Here is a 22432-nt window from a genome sequence, read left to right on the forward strand (position 1 = left end):
ACCAGCAGCGTATAGGGCCTTGGTGTGTGTGTGTACCAGCAGCGTGTAGGGCCTTGGTGCGTGTGTATACCAGCAGCGTATAGGGCCTTGGTGTGTGTGTGTACCAGCAGTGTATAGGGCCTTGGTGTGTGTGTGTGTGTGTGTGTACCAGCAGTGTATAGGTCCTTGGTGTGTGTGTGTACCAGCAGTGTATAGGGCCTTGGTGTGTGTGTGTGTACCAGCAGTGTATAGGGCCTTGGTGTGTGTGTGTGTGGGTGTACCAGCAGTGTATAGGGCCTTGGTGTGTTTGTGTGTGTGTGTGTGTGTGTGTGTACCAGCAGCGTGTAGGGCCTTGGTGGGTGTGTATACCAGCAGCGTATAGGGCCTTGGTGTGTGTGTGTACCAGCAGTGTATAGGGCCTTGGTGTGTGTGTGTGTGTGTGTGTACCAGCAGTGTATAGGTCCTTGGTGTGTGTGTGTACCAGCAGTGTATAGGGCCTTGGTGTGTGTGTGTGTACCAGCAGTGTATAGGGCCTTGGTGTGTGTGTGTGTGGGTGTACCAGCAGTGTATAGGGCCTTGGTGTGTTTGTGTGTGTGTGTGTGTGTGTACCAGCAGTGTATAGGTCCTTGGTGTGTGTGTGTACCAGCAGTGTATAGGGCCTTGGTGTGTGTGTGTGTGTGTGTGTACCAGCAGTGTATAGGGCCTTGGTGTGTGTGTGTGTACCAGCAGTGTATAGGGCCTTGGTGTGTGTGTGTGTGTGTGTGTGTGTGCCAGCAGTGTATAGGGCCTTGGTGTGTGTGTGTGTGTGTGTGTGTGTGTACCAGCAGTGTATAGGTCCTTGGTGTGTGTGTGTACCAGCAGTGTATAGGGCCTTGGTGTGTGTGTGTGTACCAGCAGTGTCTAGGGCCTTGGTGTGTGTGTGTGTGTGTGTGTGTACCAGCAGTGTATAGGGCCTTGGTGTGTGTGTGTGTACCAGCAGTGTATAGGGCCTTGGTGTGTGTGTGTGTACCAGCAGTGTCTAGGGCCTTGGTGTGTGTGTGTGTACCAGCAGTGTCTAGGGCCTTGGTGTGTGTGTGTGTACCAGCAGTGTCTAGGGCTTTGGTGTGTGTGTGTACCAGCAGTGTCTAGGGCTTTGGTGTGTGTGTGTGTACCAGCAGTGTCTAGGGCCTTCGTGTGTGTGTGTGTGTGTACCAGCAGTGTATCAGGCCTTGGTGTGTGTGTGTGTACCAGCAGTGTATAGGGCCTTGGTGCGTGTGTATACCAGCAGCGTATAGGGCCTTGGTGTGTGTGTGTACCAGCAGTGTATAGGGCCTTGGTGTGTGTGTGTGTGTGTGTGTGTGTGTGTGTGTGTGTGTGTGTGTGTGTGTGTGTGTGTACCAGCAGCGTATAGGGCCTTGGTGTGTGTGTGTACCAGCAGCGTGTAGGGCCTTGGTGCGTGTGTATACCAGCAGCGTATAGGGCCTTGGTGTGTGTGTGTACCAGCAGTGTATAGGGCCTTGGTGTGTGTGTGTGTGTGTGTGTACCAGCAGTGTATAGGTCCTTGGTGTGTGTGTGTACCAGCAGTGTATAGGGCCTTGGTGTGTGTGTGTGTACCAGCAGTGTATAGGGCCTTGGTGTGTGTGTGTGTGGGTGTACCAGCAGTGTATAGGGCCTTGGTGTGTTTGTGTGTGTGTGTGTGTGTGTACCAGCAGTGTATAGGTCCTTGGTGTGTGTGTGTGTACCAGCAGTGTATAGGGCCTTGGTGTTATTGTGTACCAGCAGTGTCTAGGGCCTTGGTGTGTGTGTGTACCAGCAGTGTCTAGGGCCTTGGTGTGTGTGTGTGTACCAGCAGTGTCTAGGGCTTTGGTGTGTGTGTGTGTGTACCAGCAGTGTCTAGGGCTTTGGTGTGTGTGTGTGTACCAGCAGTGTATAGGGCCTTGGTGTGTGTGTGTGTACCAGCAGTGTCTAGGGCCTTGGTGTGTGTGTGAGTACCAGCAGTGTCTAGGGCTTTGGTGTGTGTGTGTGTGTACCAGCAGTGTCTAGGGCTTTGGTGTGTGTGTGTGTACCAGCAGTGTCTAGGGCCTTGGTGTGTGTGTGTGTGTACCAGCAGTGTATCAGGCCTTGGTGTGTGTGTGTGTACCAGCAGCGTATAGGGCCTTGGTGTGTGTGTGTACCAGCAGCGTATAGGGCCTTGGTGTGTGTGTGTACCAGCAGTGTATAGGGCCTTGGTGTGTGTGTGTGTGTGTGTGTTTGTGTGTTTGTGTGTGTGTGTGTACCAGCAGCGTATAGGGCCTTGGTGTGTGTGTGTACCAGCAGCGTGTAGGGCCTTGGTGCGTGTGTATACCAGCAGCGTATAGGGCCTTGGTGTGTGTGTGTACCAGCAGTGTATAGGGCCTTGGTGTGTGTGTGTGTGTGTGTACCAGCAGTGTATAGGTCCTTGGTGTGTGTGTGTACCAGCAGTGTATAGGGCCTTGGTGTGTGTGTGTGTACCAGCAGTGTATAGGGCCTTGGTGTGTGTGTGTGTGTGTGTGTACCAGCAGTGTATAGGGCCTTGGTGTGTGTGTGTGTGTGTGTGTACCAGCAGTGTATAGGTCCTTGGTGTTTGTGTGTACCAGCAGTGTATAGGGCCTTGGTGTGTGTGTGTGTACCAGCAGTGTATAGGGCCTTGGTGTGTGTGTGGGTGTGGGTGTACCAGCAGTGTATAGGGCCTTGGTGTGTTTGTGTGTGTGTGTGTGTGTGTACCAGCAGTGTATAGGTCCTTGGTGTGTGTGTGTACCAGCAGTGTATAGGGCCTTGGTGTGTGTGTGTGTGTGTGTGTGTGTGTGTGTGTACCAGCAGTGTATAGGGCCTTGGTGTGTGTGTGTGTGTGTGTGTGTGCGTGTGTGTGTGTGTGTGTGTGTGTGTGTGTGTACCAGCAGTGTATAGGTCCTTGGTGTGTGTGTGTACCAGCAGTGTATAGGGCCTTGGTGTGTGTGTGTGTGCCAGCAGTGTATAGGGCCTTGGTGTGTGTGTGTACCAGCAGTGTATAGGGCCTTGGTGTGTGTGTGTGTGCCAGCAGTGTATAGGGCCTTGGTGTGTGTGTGCCAGCGGTGTATAGGGCCTTGGTGTGTGTGTGTACCAGCAGTGTATAGGGTCTTGGTGTGTGTGTGTGTACCAGCAGTGTATAGGGCCTTGGTGTGTGTGTGTACCAGCAGTGTATAGGGCCTTGGTGTGCGCTGGCTGCAGGGCCTCATGACAGATGAAGGCGGTCCCCAGGAGCCCGTCCAGTGAGGTGGGCGTGCCCCACTCCGTGTCCTGCAGCCCGGCGGGGATGGTGTGGACGGGAGCGTCACGCGGGGACCCAGGCCCCCAGCGGCCTGCCGCAAAGGAGGCTGGGAAGGACTGGGAGCGGGTGATGGGGGGAGCGTGGGCGGGGAAGCCCATCTCTGCTGGGTGGAGGGAGGGGGGAGGCAGGGTGGGGGAGGTGGTGGTGGTGGTGGTACGGTGGCCTGCTGAGCCAATACAACACGAGGTGAAAGGCTACAGGGGGAGGGAGAGGGAGTAGGAAGGGAGGAGGGAGGGAGTAGGGAGTGAATAAGAAAGGAGGGTGTAGGGAGGGAGGGAGGGACGATAAAGTTAGACAAGATAGTAGTGTTTCTGTTAACTATCCACCCAGTCAGACCCAGTAGGATGTACCAACAAGAGACGTACCAACAAGAGACGTACCAACAAGAGACGTACCAACAAGAGACGTACCACCAACAAGAGACGTACCACCAACAAGAGACGTACCAACGAGACGTACCAACAAGACACGTACCAACAAGAGACGTACCAACAAGAGACGCACCAACAAGAGACGCACCAACAAGAGACGCACCAACAAGAGACGCACCAACAAGAGACGCACCAACAAGAGACGCACCAACAAGAGACGTACCAACAAGAGACGCACCAACAAGAGACGCACCAACAAGAGACGCACCAACAAGAGACGCACCAACAAGAGACGCACCAACAAGAGACGCACCAACAAGAGACGCACCAACAAGAGACGTACCAACAAGAGACGTACCAACAAGAGACGCACCAACAAGAGACGCACCAACAAGAGACGCACCAACAAGAGACGCACCAACAAGAGACGCACCAACAAGAGACGCACCAACAAGAGACGCACCAACAAGAGACGCACCAACAAGAGACGCACAAACAAGAGACGCACCAACAAGAGACGTACCAACAAGAGACGCACCAACAAGAGACGCACCAACAAGAGACGCACCAACAAGAGACGCACCAACAAGAGACGCACCAACAAGAGACGCACCAACAAGAGACGCACCAACAAGAGACGCACCAACAAGAGACGCACCAACAAGAGACGTACCAACAAGAGACGTACCAACAAGAGACGCACCAACAAGAGACGCACCAACAAGAGACGTACCAACAATCCCTCTCCACTCCTATGGTGTGTCTTCACCACAGTAATAATTCAGCATAACAACAACATTCCAAACAACATTCCAAATGCAAACTATTTACTACTATCAATTATAAATGTCAAGCAATTGTTACATACCTAAAGATGAGTAGACCTGTGCTAGTAAATTGTTACTTACCAAAAGGTCAGTAGACCTATGCTAGTAAATTGTTACATACCTAAAGATCAGTAGACCTATGCTAGTAAATTGTTACATACCTAAAGATCAGTAGACCTATGCTAGTAAATTGTTACTTACCAAAAGGTCAGTAGACCTATGCTAGTAAATGTTTACCTACCAAAAGATCAGTAGACCTGTGCTAGTAAATTGTTACCTACCTAAAGATCAGTAGACCTATGCTAGTAAATTGCTACCTACCTAAAGATCAGTAGACCTGTGCTAGTAAATTGTTAGCTATCTAAAGATCAGTAGACCTGTGCTAGTAAATTGTTACCTACCTAAAGATCAGTAGACCTGTGCTAGTAAATTGTTACCTACCTAAAGATCAGTAGACCTGTGCTAGTAAATTGTTAGCTATCTAAAGATCAGTAGACCTGTGCTAGTAAATTGTTACCTACCTAAAGATCAGTAGACCTATGCTAGTAAATTGTTACCTACCTAAAGATCAGTAGACCTATGCTAGTAAATTGTTACCTACCTAAAGATCAGTAGACCTGTGCTAGTAAATTGTTACCTACCTAAAGATCAGTAGACCTGTGCTAGTAAATTGTTGCTCCATTGATGGTGAGCTTGCAGAGTAAACAGTTCATATTCTTGATTACCACGTTTGTTTTGGAGCTGCATATTTATATAGGCAATTCTCTCTCCATACAATTTGAGGTTTGTGCTGCACCCGATCCTATAGCTGTACAGCAAATCAGCAATCTATTCGCTAGCTCACCCAACCTGTGTTGATTGACAGTTTGCTGGTCCAATCAGTGTTCAGAGTGTGCATTTCTCTAGCCAATCTTTTTTTTTTTGCAAGGGTGATGCTGTGGCTACTGTCTCTGTCTGTGTGTAATCCAGGTAGACTCTATGCCACAAAATGAGTGACAAATCATTACAAAAACTGGCCAGATTATTTCAAGTCATCCGTCTCAAGTCAAAGTCGAGTCTCGAGTCTTGAGGCTTCAAGTACAAGTCAAGTTATTTTATTTTCTATCAAGTCGAGTCTCAAGTCATAAAATATGTGACTCGAGTCCAAGTTTTATGACTCGAATCCACAACTCTTCCTGAAACCCAGGATGGTTAATGCAGCCGTAATGGACCCAGGATGGCTAATGCAGCCGTAATGGCCCCAGGGTGGCTAATGCGGCCGTAATGGACCCAGGATGGCTAATGCAGCCGTAATGGACCCAGGATGGCTAATGCAGCCGTAATGGACCCAGGATGGCTAATGCAGCCGTAATGAACCCAGGATGGCTAATGGACCCAGAATGGCTAATGGACCCAGGATGGCTAATGGACCCAGGATGGCTAATGCAGCCGTAATGGACCCAGGATGGCTAATGGACCCAGGATGGCTAATGCAGCCGTAATGGACCCAGGATGGCTAATGCAGCTGTAATGGACCCAGGATGGCTAATGGACCCAGGATGACTAATGGACCGAGGATGGCTAATGCAGCCGTAATGGACCCAGGATGGCTAATGGACCCAGGATGGCTAATGGACCCAGGATGGCTAATGCAGCCGTAATGGACCCAGGATGGCTAATGGACCCAGGATGGCTAATGCAGCTGTAATGGACCCAGGATGGTTAATGCAGCCGTAATGGACCCAGGATGGCTAATGCAGCTGTAATGGACCCAGGATGGCTAATGGACCCAGGATGGCTAATGGACCCAGGATGGCTAATGCAGCTGTAATGGACCCAGGATGGTTAATGCAGCCGTAATGGACCCAGGATGGCTAATGCAGCTGTAATGGACCCAGGATGGCTAATGGACCCAGGATGGCTAATGCAGCCGTAATGGACCCAGGATGGCTAATGGACCCAGGATGGCTAATGCAGCCGTAATGGACCCAGGATGGCTAATGCAGCCGTAATGGACCCAGCAAGACCTCAGGTTTCAACAGTTACCATGAAAACAGAACAGATGTAAAATGTATTTTTTTTAAATGTAATCAAACAACAAGAGACAACTGATGATCATAAACAATTGTCTCTCAATTTTCTGTCTGTCTTTGGCACTTTGCTCTCAGCCTATGTCCTAAGTTTGTCCTATTCCAACCATATTTTGCTTTCCCAATTTAGTAATGTCCTTCACCCCATTGTCTCATTCTCTCACCTCATTGAGCGAGGGGAATCGGAGCTGGGCTGTCTTGCGCTGTTCTCCATCGATGTAGATGGTGACCAGATTCTGACCGAAGGGACGGCGGCCGGGAATATGGACTATATCCACAGAGTGCTGTGGGGAGAAGAGAGAGAGAGAGGAGGAGAGAGAGGAGGGAGAGAGCGAGAGGGAGAGAGAGAGAAGAGAGAGAGCGAGAGCGAGAGGGAGGAGAGAGAGGAGAGAGAGAGAAGAGAGAGCGAGAGGGAGAGAGAGGGAGGAGGAGAAAGGGAGAGGGAGGAGAGAGAGGAGGAGAGAGCGAGAGGGAGAGAGGGAGGAGAGCGAGAGGGAGAAGAGAGAGAGGGAGAGAGAGAAGAGAGAGGGAGGAGAGAGGAGGAGAGAGAGGGAGGAGAGATCAAGTAGACGGAGAGCGAGAGGGAGAAGAGAGAGAGAGCGAGGGAGAAGAGAGAGAGCGAGAGGAAGAGAGAGGGAGGAGAGCGAGAGGGAGAAGAGCGAGAGGGAGAGAGAGAAGAGAGAGAGGAGAGAGAGAGCGAGAGGGTGGAGGAGAGGGTGGAGGAGAGAGCGAGAAGAAGAAGAGAGAGAGCGAGAGAGAAGAGAAAATAGTCTTTACTCAATATATTGCAGGTAAAATATGACTTCTATGCAAGGTATGCCTATTGTGCTTTCTCCAGAATCTAGAAACATGAGTGTCTTGAACTAGTTAAACATCCATTATTAAACAGTCCCTGACGATGATCATTCATTAGAGTAACAACACAGCTGTAGTGAACAGATGGCACAGCAGCTAACTGGCTGATCCCAGCGTACATCAGGCCTGTCAGATAAGATGGGGAAACAACTACGTAATTGAGAGGCTGTGTCTCGATCTCTGATTGCATCCCGAATGGAGTAGTGGTCTGGGAGTAGTGGCCTGAGGAAACACACTTTATGTGTTGTGAAAAGTGTTGCGAAATGTCATGTCATGTTTTAAATTGTATATAACTGTCTTCATGTTGCTCGACCCCAGGAAGAGTAGTTGCTGCCTTGGCAGGAACTAATGAGGATCCATAATAAACCCCAGGAAGAGTATCTGCTGCCTTGGCAGGAACTAATGAGGATCCATAATAAACCCCAGGAAGAGTATCTGCTGCCTTGGCAGGAACTAATGGGGATCCATAATAAACCCCAGGAAGAGTATCTGCTGCCTTGGCAGGAACTAATGAGGATCCATAATAAACCCCAGGAAGGGTATCTGCTGCCTTGGCAGGAACTAATGAGGATCCATAATAAACCCCAGGAAGGGTATCTGCTGCCTTGGCAGGAACTAATGAGGATCCATAATAAACCCCAGGAAGAGTAGCTGCTGCCTTGGCAGGAACTAATGAGGATCCATAATAAACCCCAGGAAGAGTAGCTGCTGCCTTGGCAGGAACTAATGAGGATCCATAATAAACCCCAGGAAGAGTATCTGCTGCCTTGGCAGGAACTAATGAGGATCCATAATAAACCCCAGGAAGAGTAGCTGCTGCCTTGGCAGGAACTAATGGGGATCCATAATAAACCCCAGGAAGAGTATCTGCTGCCTTGGCAGGAACTAATGGTGATCCATAATAAACCCAAATGGTACCCTATTCTCTATATAGTGCACTACATTTAACCCTGGTCAAACCTAGTGCACTGTATAGGGAATAGGATGAAATGTGGTCCCCATCCTCTGTCCCTATATCTGTGTGTGTATCTTACCCAGCAGCAGTCTGTTAGAGGGTGTTCTGGCAGGGACACGACCATGTAGTCTTTCTTAGTGCAGACAGCCACCACCAACACTCCCTCCATGGTGAAGAAAGCCTCTAAACCTGTACCACCGGCTGTCAACAGGCTAAGCACCAAGGAGACAGGAAACACATCAATAACTGCCCCCTTGGGGGATCAATAAAGTTAACTGAATGGATTTGAATTTGATCCAACTGACGACTGGTGGCAATATTAAGTTACTCTGCCTGTTACATACTTTTAAATCATATTGCTGCTTTCAACTAGGGCTGTGGCGGTCATGACATTTTGCCAATAGAGCCCTGAGTACCAGGCCACTAGGACCTGATAGAGTGACAATAGAGCCCTGAGTACCAGGCCATTAGGACCTGATGGAGTGACAATAGAGTCCTGAGTACAAGGCCACTAGGACCTGATGGAGTGACAATAGAGCACTGAGTACCAGGCCATTAGGACCTGATGGGGGAACAATAGAGCCCTGAGCACAAGGACATTAGGACCTGATGGAGGGACAATAGAGCCCCGAGTACCAGGCCATTAGGACCTGATGGAGTGACAATAGAGTCCTGAGTACAAGGCCAGTAGGACCTGATGGAGGGACAATAGAGCCCTGAGTACCAGGCTATTGGGACCTGATGGGGGAACAATAGAGACCTGAGTACCAGGCACTTAGGACCTGATGGAGGGACAATAGAGTCCTGAGTACAAGGCCAGTAGGACCTGATGGAGGGACCGTAGAGCCCTGAGTACCAGGCCATTAGGACCTGATGGAGGGACCGTAGAGCCCTGAGTACCAGGCCATTAGGACCTGATGGAGTGACAATAGAGCCCTGAGTACAAGGCCACTAGGACCTGATGGAGTGACAATAGAGCACTGAGTACCAGGCCATTAGGACCTGATGGAGTGACCGTAGAGCCCTGAGTACCAGGCCATTAGGACCTGATGGGGGAACAATAGAGCCCTGAGTACAAGGCCATTAGGACCTGATGTAGGGACCATAGAGCCCTGAGTACCAGGCTATTAGGATCTGATGGAGTGACAATAGAGCCCTGAGTACAAGGCCATTAGGACCTGATGGAGGGACAATAGAATCCTGAGTACAAGGCCAGTAGGACCTGATGGAGGGACCGTAGAGCCCTGAGTACCAGGCCATTAGGACCTGATGGAGTGACCGTAGAGCCCTGAGTACCAGGCCATTAGGACCTGATGGAGTGACCGTAGAGCCCTGAGTACCAGGCCATTAGGACCTGATGGAGTGACCGTAGAGCCCTGAGTACCAGGCCATTAGGACCTGATGGAGTGACAATAGAGCACTGAGTACCAGGCCATTAGGACCTGATGGAGTGCCAATAGAGCCCTGAGTACCAGGCCATTAGGACCTGATGGTCGTTAGTGGGTAGGGTGCTAACAAAGTGCATGGGAGGAGATTACCGTGACTCAACAGTCACGTGGAATTTTACTGCATTCATGACTCATGACTGCCAGTGTGGCAGTAATATGGTCACCGCAACATCCCATATGGAAAACAGAGACGTGGGGGGATTTTCGCCCTCATTGGGCCAGCACTGGCTCTCTTATTGGGCCAGCACCGGACTTGCTCATTGGGCCTGCACCGGCTCGCTCATTGGGCCAGCACCGACTTGCTCATTGGGCCTCCACCGGCTCTCTCATTGGGCCAGCACCGGCTCGCTCATTGGGCCAGCACCGACTCGCTCATTGGGCCAGCACCGGCTCACTCATTGGGCCAGCACCGGCTCACTCATTGGGCCAGCACACATCAAGCAGTAGTGTGGTCTTAGGTGTATCCCCATCTCTCCAGTCTGGTACCTGTACAGCTGTTTCCTGCGGGGGCCTTTGCCCATACCCCGTGTCGCCGCCCCTGGTGCCCCAGCAGACGGGCGGGTGCTGGGCGTGGAGAACTCTGAGTGGTATTGTGGGAAGTCCATGTTGAGACAGAGCCAGGCGTGGAAGGAAAACCCACTGCCTGGCCAGCGCTGGACCGTGGGCACCATGATCCCTGCCAGGGGATGGGTCAGGTCAAAATACTGCAGGGCGCTGTTCCTCCCCTCCCTGGCCGCCATCGCCGCCAGTACCCGGATGATGCGGGCGCAGTAAGGGTGTGTCCCCGTCCTCTTCCCTGCCAACACGTCCTGCCCCTGGTAAGGGAGAGAATTTTATCTAAGGGTGGTCATGTGCTGTATATAGGGTGCTATCTAGACAGAGGGGTGCTATCTGGAAAGAGGGGTGCTATCTGGAAAGAGGGGTGCTATCTGGACAGAGGGGTGCTATCTGGACAGAGGGGTGCTATCTGGACAGAGGGGTGCTATCTAGACAGAGGGGTGCTATCTGGACAGAGGGGTGCTATCTGGACAGAGGGGTGCTATCTGGACAGAGGGGTGCTATCTGGACAGAGGGGTGCTATCTGGACAGAGGGGTGCTATCTAGACAGAGGGGTGCTATCTGGACAGAGGGGTGCTATCTGGACAGAGGGGTGCTATCTGGACAGAGGGGTGCTATCTGGACAGAGGGGTGCTATCTGGACAGAGGGGTGCTATCTGGACAGAGGGGTGCTATCTGGACAGAGGGGTGCTATCTGGACAGAGGGGTGCTATCTGGACGGAGGGGTGCTATCTGGACGGAGGGGTGCTATCTGGACGGAGGGGTGCTATCTGGACGGAGGGGTGCTATCTGGACAGAGGGGTGCTATCTAGACAGAGGGGTGCTATCTGGACAGAGGGGTGCTATCTGGACAGAGGGGTGCTATCTGGACAGAGGGGTGCTATCTAGACAGAGGGGTGCTATCTAGACAGAGGGGTGCTATCTGGACAGAGGGGTGCTATCTAGACAGAGGGGTGCTATCTGGACAGAGGGGTGCTATCTGGACGGAGGGGTGATATCTAGACAGAGGGGTGCTATCTGGACGGAGGGGTGCTATCTGGACAGAGGGGTGCTATCTGGACGGAGGGGTGCTATCTGGACGGAGGGGTGCTATCTGGACGGAGGGGTGATATCTAGACAGAGGGGTGCTATCTGGACAGAGGGGTGCTATCTGGACGGAGGGGTGATATCTAGACAGAGGGGTGCTATCTGGACAGAGGGGTGCTATCTGGACGGAGGGGTGATATCTTGACAGAGGGTTGCTATCTGGACGGAGGGGTGCTATCTGGACGGAGGGGTGCTATCTGGACGGAGGGGTGCTATCTGGACGGAGGGGTGCTATCTGGACGGAGGGGTGCTATCTGGAAGGAGGGGTGCTATCTGGACAGAGGGTGATATCTGGACAGAGGGGTGATATCTGGACAGATGGGTGCTATCTGGAAGGAGGGGTGCTATCTGGAAGGAGGGGTGATATCTGGACAGAGGGGTGATATCTGGACAGAGGGGTGAAATCTGGGTTAATTGTTAAGGTTGGTGATGTAGATGCTTCTATGTACAATGCCAAAATAAATTCCCAGTAACTTTTGTTGCATGGCAATAAGGTTCTGATTCTGCATGGTTTTACAGCGCCCTCTGTAAATATTGAGACAGTGAAGCACTTTTCTTTTGGAATCAAACAACGACTGAGGTTAAAGTGCGTACTGTCGTCTTTAATTTGAGGGTTTATTCATCCATATTGGCTAAACCGTTTAAAAAATACAGCCCTTTTTTAGTACATAGTCCCCCAATTTTAGGAGACCAAAAGTATTGGGTCAAATTGACTTCTATGTGTATTAAAGCAGTCATATTTGGTCCCATTTTCACACAATGACTGCAGTATATCAAGCTGGTGACTGTACAAACTTGTTGAATGTATTTGCTGTTGATCTGCAACACAACAAAAATTATTTTGTGCCCAATAGAAATGAATGGTAAATAATGTGTTGAGTCATTTTTATTGTAAATAAGAATATAATGTTCCTTAACCCTTCTACATTAATGTGGATGCTACCATGATTACGGATAATCCTGATAATCGTGAATAATGATGAGTGAGAAAGTTACAGACGCACAAATATACCCCCAAGACATGCTAACCTCTCACCATTACAATAACAGGGGAGGTTAGCATTTTATATCATACCCCCAAGACATGCTAACCTCTCACCAGTACAATAACAGGGGAGGTTAGCATTTTAAATCATACCCTCAAGACATGCTAACCTCTCACCATTACAATAACAGGGGAGGTTAGCATTTTATATCATACCCTCAAGACATGCAAACCTCTCACCATTACAATAACAGGGGAGGTTAGCATTTTATATCATACCCCTAAGACATGCTAACCTCTCACCATTACAATAACAGGGGAGGTTAGTATTTTATATCATACCACCAAGACATGCTAACCTCTCACCATTACAATAACAGGGGAGGTTAGCATTTTATATCATGCCCTCAAGACATGCTAACCTCTCACCATTACAATAACAGGGGAGGTTAGCATTTTATATCATACCCTCAAGACATGCTAACCTCTCACCATTACAATAACAGGGGAGGTTAGCATTTTATATCATACCCTCAAGACATGCAAACCTCTCACCATTACAATAACAGGGGAGGTTAGCATTTTATATCATACCCCCAAGACATGCTAACCTCTCACCATTACAATAACAGGGGAGGTTAGCATTTTATATCATACCACCAAGACATGCTAACCTCTCACCATTACAATAACAGGGGAGGTTAGTATTTTATATCATACCCCTAAGACATGCTAACCTCTCACCATTACAATAACAGGGGAGGTTAGCATTTTATATCATACCCCTAAGACATGCTAACCTCTCACCATTACAATAACAGGGGAGGTTAGTATTTTATATCATACCACCAAGACATGCAAACCTCTCACCATTACAATAACAGGCGAGGTTAGTATTTTGGGTGGGGGTATGATATTTGGAGTATAAAGCCCAATTATTATTTTTCTAAATGCTTCACTGTCCCAATAATTACAGAGGGCACTGTAAATGACTCTGTAAATGACTCTGTATATTGCACTGTAGATTACACAAATTAAAGCATTACAGAGCATCAATTTGAAATCAAATACCTGATCGAGGGGTCGGAGCAGCCTCAACAGAGACTTCAGCTCAGCAGGCCTCAGACAGAGAGACCCCATGTCCTGTAACATCCCCAGGAGGCCATCGGCACACTGGCGGTCCAGTCTCTGTGGCTGGGAGAGGACATGGAGCACAGCCCCCACCAGGCCGGCCTCCACAGCCACTGTACGGCAGGCCAGGGAGCCCCCGCAGACCGCAGCCAGCCACTGGGCTACCAGGAGCTGCAGGTCCCTCTGGGGGGCCAGGTCAGGCAGCCACTGTAGGAGGAGGAGGAGGGGCTGGTCGTTACTGACACCCAGGTGATGGGCGTGGGCGTGTTCCCCTTCCACCGCCTAGTGGAGAGAAGGAGAGGGAGAGAAAAGAGGAAGGCAATGAGAGAGGAGTGAGAGAGTAGTCAGAGGTTTTTGTGGAAGTCCAAATATATCTAACCCACAGAACGATGACAAGTAAAGGACTAATGGCCTTCATGACAACATGACATTCTCTCCCTTTACACTCTACATTAGTATCCCTTTAACCAGATGAAGTGAGGAGGTGTTGATCTGCTCACCATGTTCATGAGTTCCTGCAGCAGGCGTTTAGTGGGCTGACCCTGACTCTTCAGCACGTCAAACAGCTGGGAGTAGCCAATCCTCTCCTTGAAAACCTCCTGGAGGGAGAAGAACACAGACACACAAATATAGACAGGCTAGTAATGTACAGAGACACAAATATAGACAGGCCAGTAATGTACAGAGACACAAATATAGACAGGCCAGTAATGTACAGAGACACAAATATAGACAGGCTAGTAATGTACAGAGACACAAATATAGACAGGCCAGTAATGTACAGAGACACAAATATAGACAGGCCGGTAATGTACAGAGACACAAATATAGACAGGCCGGTAATGTACAGAGACACAAATATAGACAGGCTAGTAATGTACAGAGACACAAATATAGACAGGCCAGTAATGTACAGAGACACAAATATAGAGAGGCCAGTAATGTACAGAGACACAAATATAGACAGGCTAGTAATGTACAGAGACACAAATATAGACAGGCTAGTAATGTACAGAGACACAAATATAGAGAGGCCAGTAATGTACAGAGACACAAATATAGACTGGCTAGTAATGTACAGAGACACAAATATAGACAGGCTAGTAATGTACAGAGACACAAATATAGACAGGCTAGTAATGTACAGAGACACAAATATAGACAGGCCAGTAATGTACAGAGACACAAATATAGACAGGCCAGTAATGTACAGAGACACAAATATGCCTCCCAAACGGCAACCTATTCTCTATATAGAACCCTATGGGCCCTGGTCAAAAGCAGTGCACTATACAGGGAATAGGTTGCCATTTGGGACAGAGAAATAATGAAAGAACTTCCTCCCTGGCAAAGAGCCACACAACAGACAGGAGGATAATGAGACTGTCTAAACAAGAATGAAAACAGTGTCAAGCCTTATCCGGCTCTTTTTCTGTTCTGATAATGTGTATGTGTGTGTGTGTGTGTGTGTGTGTGTGTGTGTGTGTGTGTGTGTCAGACAGAGGAAGATGGTACTAGAACTATGATTGTGTGATGAAAAGCCTTGCCTAAGACCTGAAGACTGTGTAATCTCCATGAAATACTGCCTAAGCTTCAACTGGGAGAGCTAATGTAGTCTGGATGACTAGGGTTCAATACCCAGCGGGCCACACTAGTTGTAGAAATCCTTACCTTGGCAGAAGGGGAGTTACTCATGATGGATGTGAGGACTCCGAGGGCATGGACTGTAATGCAGTCGGAACCTTTCTCCAAAACCTACACAGTCAGGGGGACATAATAATATGTGACACCGCAGACTTAACATACAGTATTGTACAGGTGACACCCCACACCAACTCAAGGGGACATATATACATGAAAACACACACAGGGAAAAGACAGAAGTTACCATAACAACTGGGTCAATCAATGACAGGTGTTGACATGCAGAACCCAAACCATCACACAACTAATAAGATTGTAAAAGTCTTCTGCCACAAAAAAGGAATGTGACACACAAGCAAAACCCATTGTTACACAATAACCGAGCGCTGCAAAGGACACAGATTCCATCACACATCTACAACCACAAGACATTGTGAAAGATACCAAACCAGCAGACATGCAGGAGGACGATCCCAACAGGAGCCTTGAGACAGTGAGGTGATACATGCTTGGAGAGATGAGCACACACACACACACACACACACACACACACACACACACACACAATCTGACCTACTGATGACAGCAGGACACTCAGCCTCTATTAGAGAATATAGTGTGTAAGAAGAGAGAGAGGCTCATATCCACCCGCAATAACACACTGGACGACTGGACTACCCAGCTACACAGCACTACACTCGTTATATTCTAAAACCAGACATTCTTAGAGAATGTTCTCTATAGTGGCCGTTTTGTTTCTGTCTGTGAATGTCAGTTTGTTTTAGATTTTTTTTTAAATCCCTCAGTGTTTTGTTCCTGGATCCCTCTGTGAGAATGAATGTATTTAGATTTGGGGGGGTGGAGAGGGGGCTGTATACTTGACTGAGTTCTGTGGAAAAACAAACTAATGGTCAACAACAAAAAAGAAGAGAGACAGCTACTAGTCTAGTACACAGATCATCCTACCCTCCATCTCTCTCTGAGCTCTTTAAACAGGATGCCTCTTTACCAGGAAGTCTGGCCAGTCGCCCTCATTTGTAGATTATGCCGGTAGTGCAATTATACTATGTAGCTATAGACTTGAGGTGGGTGGGGGAGGTGAGAAGGGAGGAGAGGAGGGAGAGGAGAGAGCATGAGAGAATGAAAGAGAGGGCAAGACAGAGAGAGAGATAAAGAGAGGAGGAGAGAGAGAGAGAAGAGGCTGAGTTTTCTGCTGACAGTCAGACCTATTTCAACATGATCACGGAGGGAAAGTACCTGGTCTACTTCACCCTCTGTGTCCGTGAGCAAACGTGTGGTGAGGTCACACACCCCCTCACGCTCCGACCTACACCTTTTACTGTGATAGAGCTACAGGACAGGACACACAAACAGACAGACAGACAGAGACAATGTCAACTCAGAGAGGACCATGTTTGGCTCTCCACTGTGGCAGCACCTGCTGCAGGAAGGACACACCTGCTGCAGGAAGGACACACCTGCTGCAGTATGGACACACCTTTGATAACCACTGACATCAGACAGACAGACAGACAGACAGACAGACAGACAGACAGACAGACAGACAGACAGACAGACAGACAGACAGACAGACAGACAGACAGAGAGAGAGACAGACAGACAGACAGAGAGGCAGACAGACAGACAGAGAGGCAGACAGGCAGACAGACAGACAGACAGACAGACAGACAGACAGAAAGAAAGAAAGAAAGAAAGAACAGACCTTGCTGTTCTGGATGAGTCGGAGGATGTGTTCGAAGCAGTTGTTGTTGAGGAAGATGGCCTGCAGCACCGGTCTGTCTGAACACTGCAGGATCTCAGGAACCGAAGCTGTTGAGGACAATACGACTCATCATCAACAACACCATAAATAACTTGTCACATTTACAACAATAATAAATAACTGGCCTTCAGAGATAAACCTTCATATAGAAGAGAGATGTCTCATGTTTTGACTGTCAGGCAGTCTGTGGGCCAGTCTGTGGGCCAGTCTGAGGGCCAGTCTGTGGGCCAGTCTGTGGGCCAGTCTGAGGGCCAGTCTGTGGGCCAGTCTGTGGGCCAGTCTGAGGGCCAGTCTGAGGGCCAGTCTGAGGGCCAGTCTGAGGGCCAGTCTGAGGGCCAGTCTGTTGGTGCTATCATGCCAACTCCCTGTCACTCATTATCATGCCATGTTTGGCTTGAGAAGGACAACAATGAAGTCGGCCCCATATGGAACAGATATAGAAGACAAGATTCCTGTATGTTCTACCTGGATGTAATACATATAGCAGCAAACACGCATCCAAGATTCATAGAAGATTCTTGTAACATCTCAATCAATCAAATGTATTTATAAAAGCCCTTTTAACACCAGCAGGTGGTTAACATTGAGACACAACAGATATGCTCCATGTATTATATTAAAAACGTAAGGGGGAACCTGTCAGCTAAGCCTTCGGAGGTCTCACATTCACATGTCAATACCTTGCATACCACTGTCTGACGTCCTGCAACATGAGACTTACTGAAGAAAGAAGAAAAGTCCACCGCGAGCAGGAGGAGGAGAGGAGGAAGAGAGGAGGAGAGGAGGAGAGGGGTAGAGGAGGAGAGGAAGATGAGGAGGGGAGGAGAGGAGGAGAGGAGGAAGAGGAAAGGAAGAGAGGAGGAGAGGGGTAGAGGAGGAGAGGAAGATGAGGAGGGGAGGAAAGGAGGAGAGGAGGAAGAGGAAAGGAAGAGAGGAGGAGAGGGGTAGAGGAGGAGAGGAAGAGGAGGATGAGGAAGAGAGGAGGAGAGGAAGAGGATGAGGAAGAGAGGAGGGGAGGAGAGGAGGAAAGGAGGAAGAGATGTGGGGAGGGAAAGAATAAGGAGAGGAGGAGGAGGATGAGGAAGAGGAAGAGGAAGAGGAGGAATGACTCAGTAACAGCAGTGAATCTATTTTGTTATTAAGTGGCGATCCCTCAACAATCATTCTCATGTTAGCACATTGGTAGTAGTCAGTGACAAATATCAAAGCTGTGCCACCAGAGACTCTGGGTTCGAGCCCAGGCTCTGTCGCAGCCGGCCGCGACCCGGAGGTCTGTGGGGCAACGCACAATTGGCCTAGCGTCGTCCGGGTAAGGGAGGGTTTGGCCGGTAGGGATATCCTTGTCTCATCAGCCCCACCTGTTGGTGACAGGTGAATAACATTGAGCACACAGCCATGCAATCTCCATAGACGGTAGGTAGACGGCAGGTAGCCTAGTGGTTAGAGCATTGGACTAGTAACTGAAAGGTTGCAAAATCGAATCCCTGAGCTGACAAGGTAAACCTCTGTCATTCTGCCAGTAGAATGGCCTTACTGAAGAGCTCAGTTACTTTCAACGTGGCACTGTCATAGAATGCTACCTTTCCAACCAATGTCTGCCCTGCTAGTGCTGCCCCGGTCGAATAGAAGTGCAAATGTTTGGGAGCAACAATGGCTCAGCCATGAAATGGTAGGACACATAAGCTCACAGAATGGGACCACTGAGTGCTGAAGCGCACAGCGTGTAAAAATCGTCTGTCCTCGGTTGCAACACTCACTACCGAGTTCCAAACTGCCTCTGGAAGCAACGTCAGCACCAAAACTGTTCATTGGGAGCTTCATGAAATGGGTTTCCATGGACGAGCAGCCGCACACAAGTCTGATATCACCATGTGCAATGCCAAGCGTGGGCTGGAGTGGTGTAAAGCTCGCCACCATTGGACTCTGGAGCAGTGAAAACGTGTTCTCTGGAGCGATGAATCACACTTCACCATCTGGTAGTCCCAGATTCGTCAATCGGTTTGTCAGATGCCAGGAGAACCCTACCTGCCCGAATGCACAGAGCCAACTGTAAAGTTTGGTGGAGGAGGAACAATGGTCTGAGGCGGTCATTCATGGTTCGGGCCCCTTAGTTCCAGTGAAAGGAAAACGTAATGCTACAGCATACAATAAATGTAAATAGAAGTTTGTCTATGGAGATTGCATGGCTGTCAGCGAATCTGGGTTTGTGGCTGAAATAGCCTAATCCACTAATTGGAAGGGGTGTCCATACATACTTTTGTCTATATAGTGTATAAGACAAAACGTACTAAATCAGTTACTTATTCGATTTCTGTACTAATAATCTTCTTCTGTCATAGAAGATTGTTATTTGTTTTCCATATGGGGCATGATGGCACAAACGTTAGTGGGACCAGACTAATATTTGGGGAGTGTATTTTGGATGATGAGGCCTCTTACTCAGCATGTGACTCTGGAGAGTGATGAGGTGTTCCTCCCAGCTCTGCCCGTCCTCCTGCTCGTTCCCTAACCCTGGAGGCCGGTTCCAGTTCAGGACCTGGAAGTATCAGAAACGGTTGCATACCTCCATTAACTCAAATACTAATGCCATGTCTAACCACACTCCTACCCTCCACCAGACCAAGCTTCAATTGATATAAAAGAGCAGACACTTTCCCAACAAGATCCCACCAAGATCAAGCTACTGTAGCCACTGCTGCTGCTACTACAGCCATTGCTGCTGCTACTACAGCCACTGCTGCTGCTACTACAGCCACTGCTGCTGCTACTACTACAGCCACTGCTGCTGCTACTACTACAGCCACTGCTGCTGCTACTACTACAGCCACTGCTGCTGCTACTACTACAGCCACTGCTGCTGCTACTACTACAGCCACTGCTGCTGCTACTACTACAGCCACTGCTGCTGCTACTACAGCCACTGCTGCTGCTACTACAGCCACTGCTACTACTACAGCCACTGCTGCTGCTACTACTACAGCCACTGCTACTGCTACTACTACAGCCACTGCTGCTGCTACTACTACAGCCACTGCTGCTGCTACTACAGCCACTGCTGCTGCTACTACAGCCACTGCTACTACTACAGCCACTGCTGCTGCTACTACTACAGCCACTGCTGCTACTACAGCCACTGCTGCTACTACTACTACAGCCACTGCTGCTACAGCCACTGCTACTACTACAGCCACTGCTGCTGCTGCTGCTACTACAGCCACTGCTGCTACTACTACAGCCACTGCTACTGCTACTACTACAGCCACTGCTGCTACTGCTGCTACTACAGCCACTGCTGCTGCTACTACAGCCACTGCTACTGCTGCTACTACAGCCACTGCTGCTACAGCCACTGCTACTACTACAGCCACTGCTGCTACTGCTGCTACTACAGCCACTGCTGCTACTACTACAGCCACTGCTGCTGCTACTACAGCCACTGCTGCTACTACTACAGCCACTGCTACTACCACATCCACTGCTGCTGCTACTGCTACTACAGCCACTGCTACTGCTACTACATCCACTGCTGCTGCTACTACAGCCACTGCTGCTGCTACTGCTACTACATCCACTGCTGCTGCTACTACAGCCACTGCTGCTACTACTACAGCCACTGCTGCTGCTACTACATCCACTGCTACTACTACAGCCACTGCTGCTGCTACTACATCCACTGCTGCTGCTGCTACTACAGCCACTGCTGCTACTACTACAGCCACTGCTGCTGCTACTACAGCCACTGCTGCTGCTACTACTACAGCCACTGCTGCTGCTGCTGCTACTACAGCCACTGCTGCTACTACTACAGCCACTGCTACTGCTACTACTACATCCACTGCTGCTACTACTACAGCCACTGCTGCTGCTACTACTACAGCCACTGCTGCTGCTGCTGCTACTACTGCCACTGCTGCTACTACTACAGCCACTGCTACTGCTACTACTACATCCACTGCTGCTACTACTACATCCACTGCTGCTGCTACTACAGCCACTGCTGCTACTACTACAGCCACTGCTGCTGCTACTACTACAGCCACTGCTGCTGCTACTACAGCCACTGCTGCTGCTACTACTACAGCCACTGCTGCTGCTACTACAGCCACTGCTGCTGCTACTACAGCCACTGCTACTACAACAGCCACTGCTGCTGCTGCTGCTACTACAGCCACTGCTGCTACTACAGCCACTGCTGCTACTACTACTACAGCCACTGCTGCTACAGCCACTGCTACTACTACAGCCACTGCTGCTGCTGCTGCTACTACAGCCACTGCTGCTACTACTACAGCCACTGCTACTGCTACTACTACAGCCACTGCTGCTACTGCTGCTACTACAGCCACTGCTGCTGCTACTACAGCCACTGCTACTGCTGCTACTACAGCCACTGCTGCTACAGCCACTGCTACTACTACAGCCACTGCTGCTACTGCTGCTACTACAGCCACTGCTGCTACTACTACAGCCACTGCTGCTGCTACTACAGCCACTGCTGCTACTACTACAGCCACTGCTACTGCTACTACTACATCCACTGCTGCTGCTACTGCTACTACAGCCACTGCTACTGCTACTACATCCACTGCTGCTGCTACTACAGCCACTGCTGCTGCTACTGCTACTACATCCACTGCTGCTACTACTACATCCACTGCTGCTGCTACTACAGCCACTGCTGCTACTACTACAGCCACTGCTGCTGCTACTACATCCACTGCTACTACTACAGCCACTGCTGCTGCTACTACATCCACTGCTGCTGCTGCTACTACAGCCACTGCTGCTACTACTACAGCCACTGCTGCTGCTACTACAGCCACTGCTGCTACTACTGCCACTGCTGCCACTGCTGCTACTACTACAGCCACTGCTACTGCTACTACTACATCCACTGCTGCTGCTACTGCTACTACAGCCACTGCTGCTGCTACTACATCCACTGCTGCTACTACTACATCCACTGCTGCTGCTACTACAGCCACTGCTGCTGCTACTGCTACTACATCCACTGCTGCTACTACTACTACATCCACTGCTGCTGCTACTACAGCCACTGCTGCTACTACTACAGCCACTGCTGCTGCTACTACATCCACTGCTACTACTACAGCCACTGCTGCTGCTACTACATCCACTGCTGCTGCTGCTACTACTACATCCACTGCTGCTGCTACTGCTACTACATCCACTGCTGCTGCTACTGCTACTACATCCACTGCTGCTGCTACTACAGCCACTGCTGCTGCTACTGCTACTACATCCACTGCTGCTGCTACTACATCCACTGCTGCTGCTACTGCTACTACATCCACTGCTGCTGCTACTACTACATCCACTGCTGCTGCTACTGCTACTACATCCACTGCTACTACTACTACATCCACTGCTGCTGCTACTACTACATCCACTGCTACTACTACTACATCCACTGCTG

General features: G+C 49.7%; 1 protein-coding gene across 1 annotated transcript in view; it reads right to left on the minus strand.

The window, feature by feature from the left end:
* Positions 1-22432, minus strand: part of LOC139404929 (neurobeachin-like protein 2) — a 133181-nt gene that overhangs the window by 73589 nt on the left and 37160 nt on the right. The window contains exons 10-19 of the mRNA XM_071147468.1: positions 19435-19531; positions 16936-17042; positions 16470-16562; positions 15240-15323; positions 14069-14167; positions 13509-13850; positions 10295-10623; positions 8440-8572; positions 6715-6834; positions 3147-3477 (exon numbers count right to left, since the gene is read on the minus strand). Of these exons, the coding sequence (XP_071003569.1) occupies positions 3147-3477; positions 6715-6834; positions 8440-8572; positions 10295-10623; positions 13509-13850; positions 14069-14167; positions 15240-15323; positions 16470-16562; positions 16936-17042; positions 19435-19531 (1735 nt within the window). The remainder of the gene's footprint in view (positions 1-3146; positions 3478-6714; positions 6835-8439; positions 8573-10294; positions 10624-13508; positions 13851-14068; positions 14168-15239; positions 15324-16469; positions 16563-16935; positions 17043-19434; positions 19532-22432) is intronic.

Source organism: Oncorhynchus clarkii, unplaced genomic scaffold (genome assembly GCF_045791955.1).
Source record: "Oncorhynchus clarkii lewisi isolate Uvic-CL-2024 unplaced genomic scaffold, UVic_Ocla_1.0 unplaced_contig_10383_pilon_pilon, whole genome shotgun sequence".
NCBI lineage: Eukaryota > Metazoa > Chordata > Actinopteri > Salmoniformes > Salmonidae > Oncorhynchus > Oncorhynchus clarkii.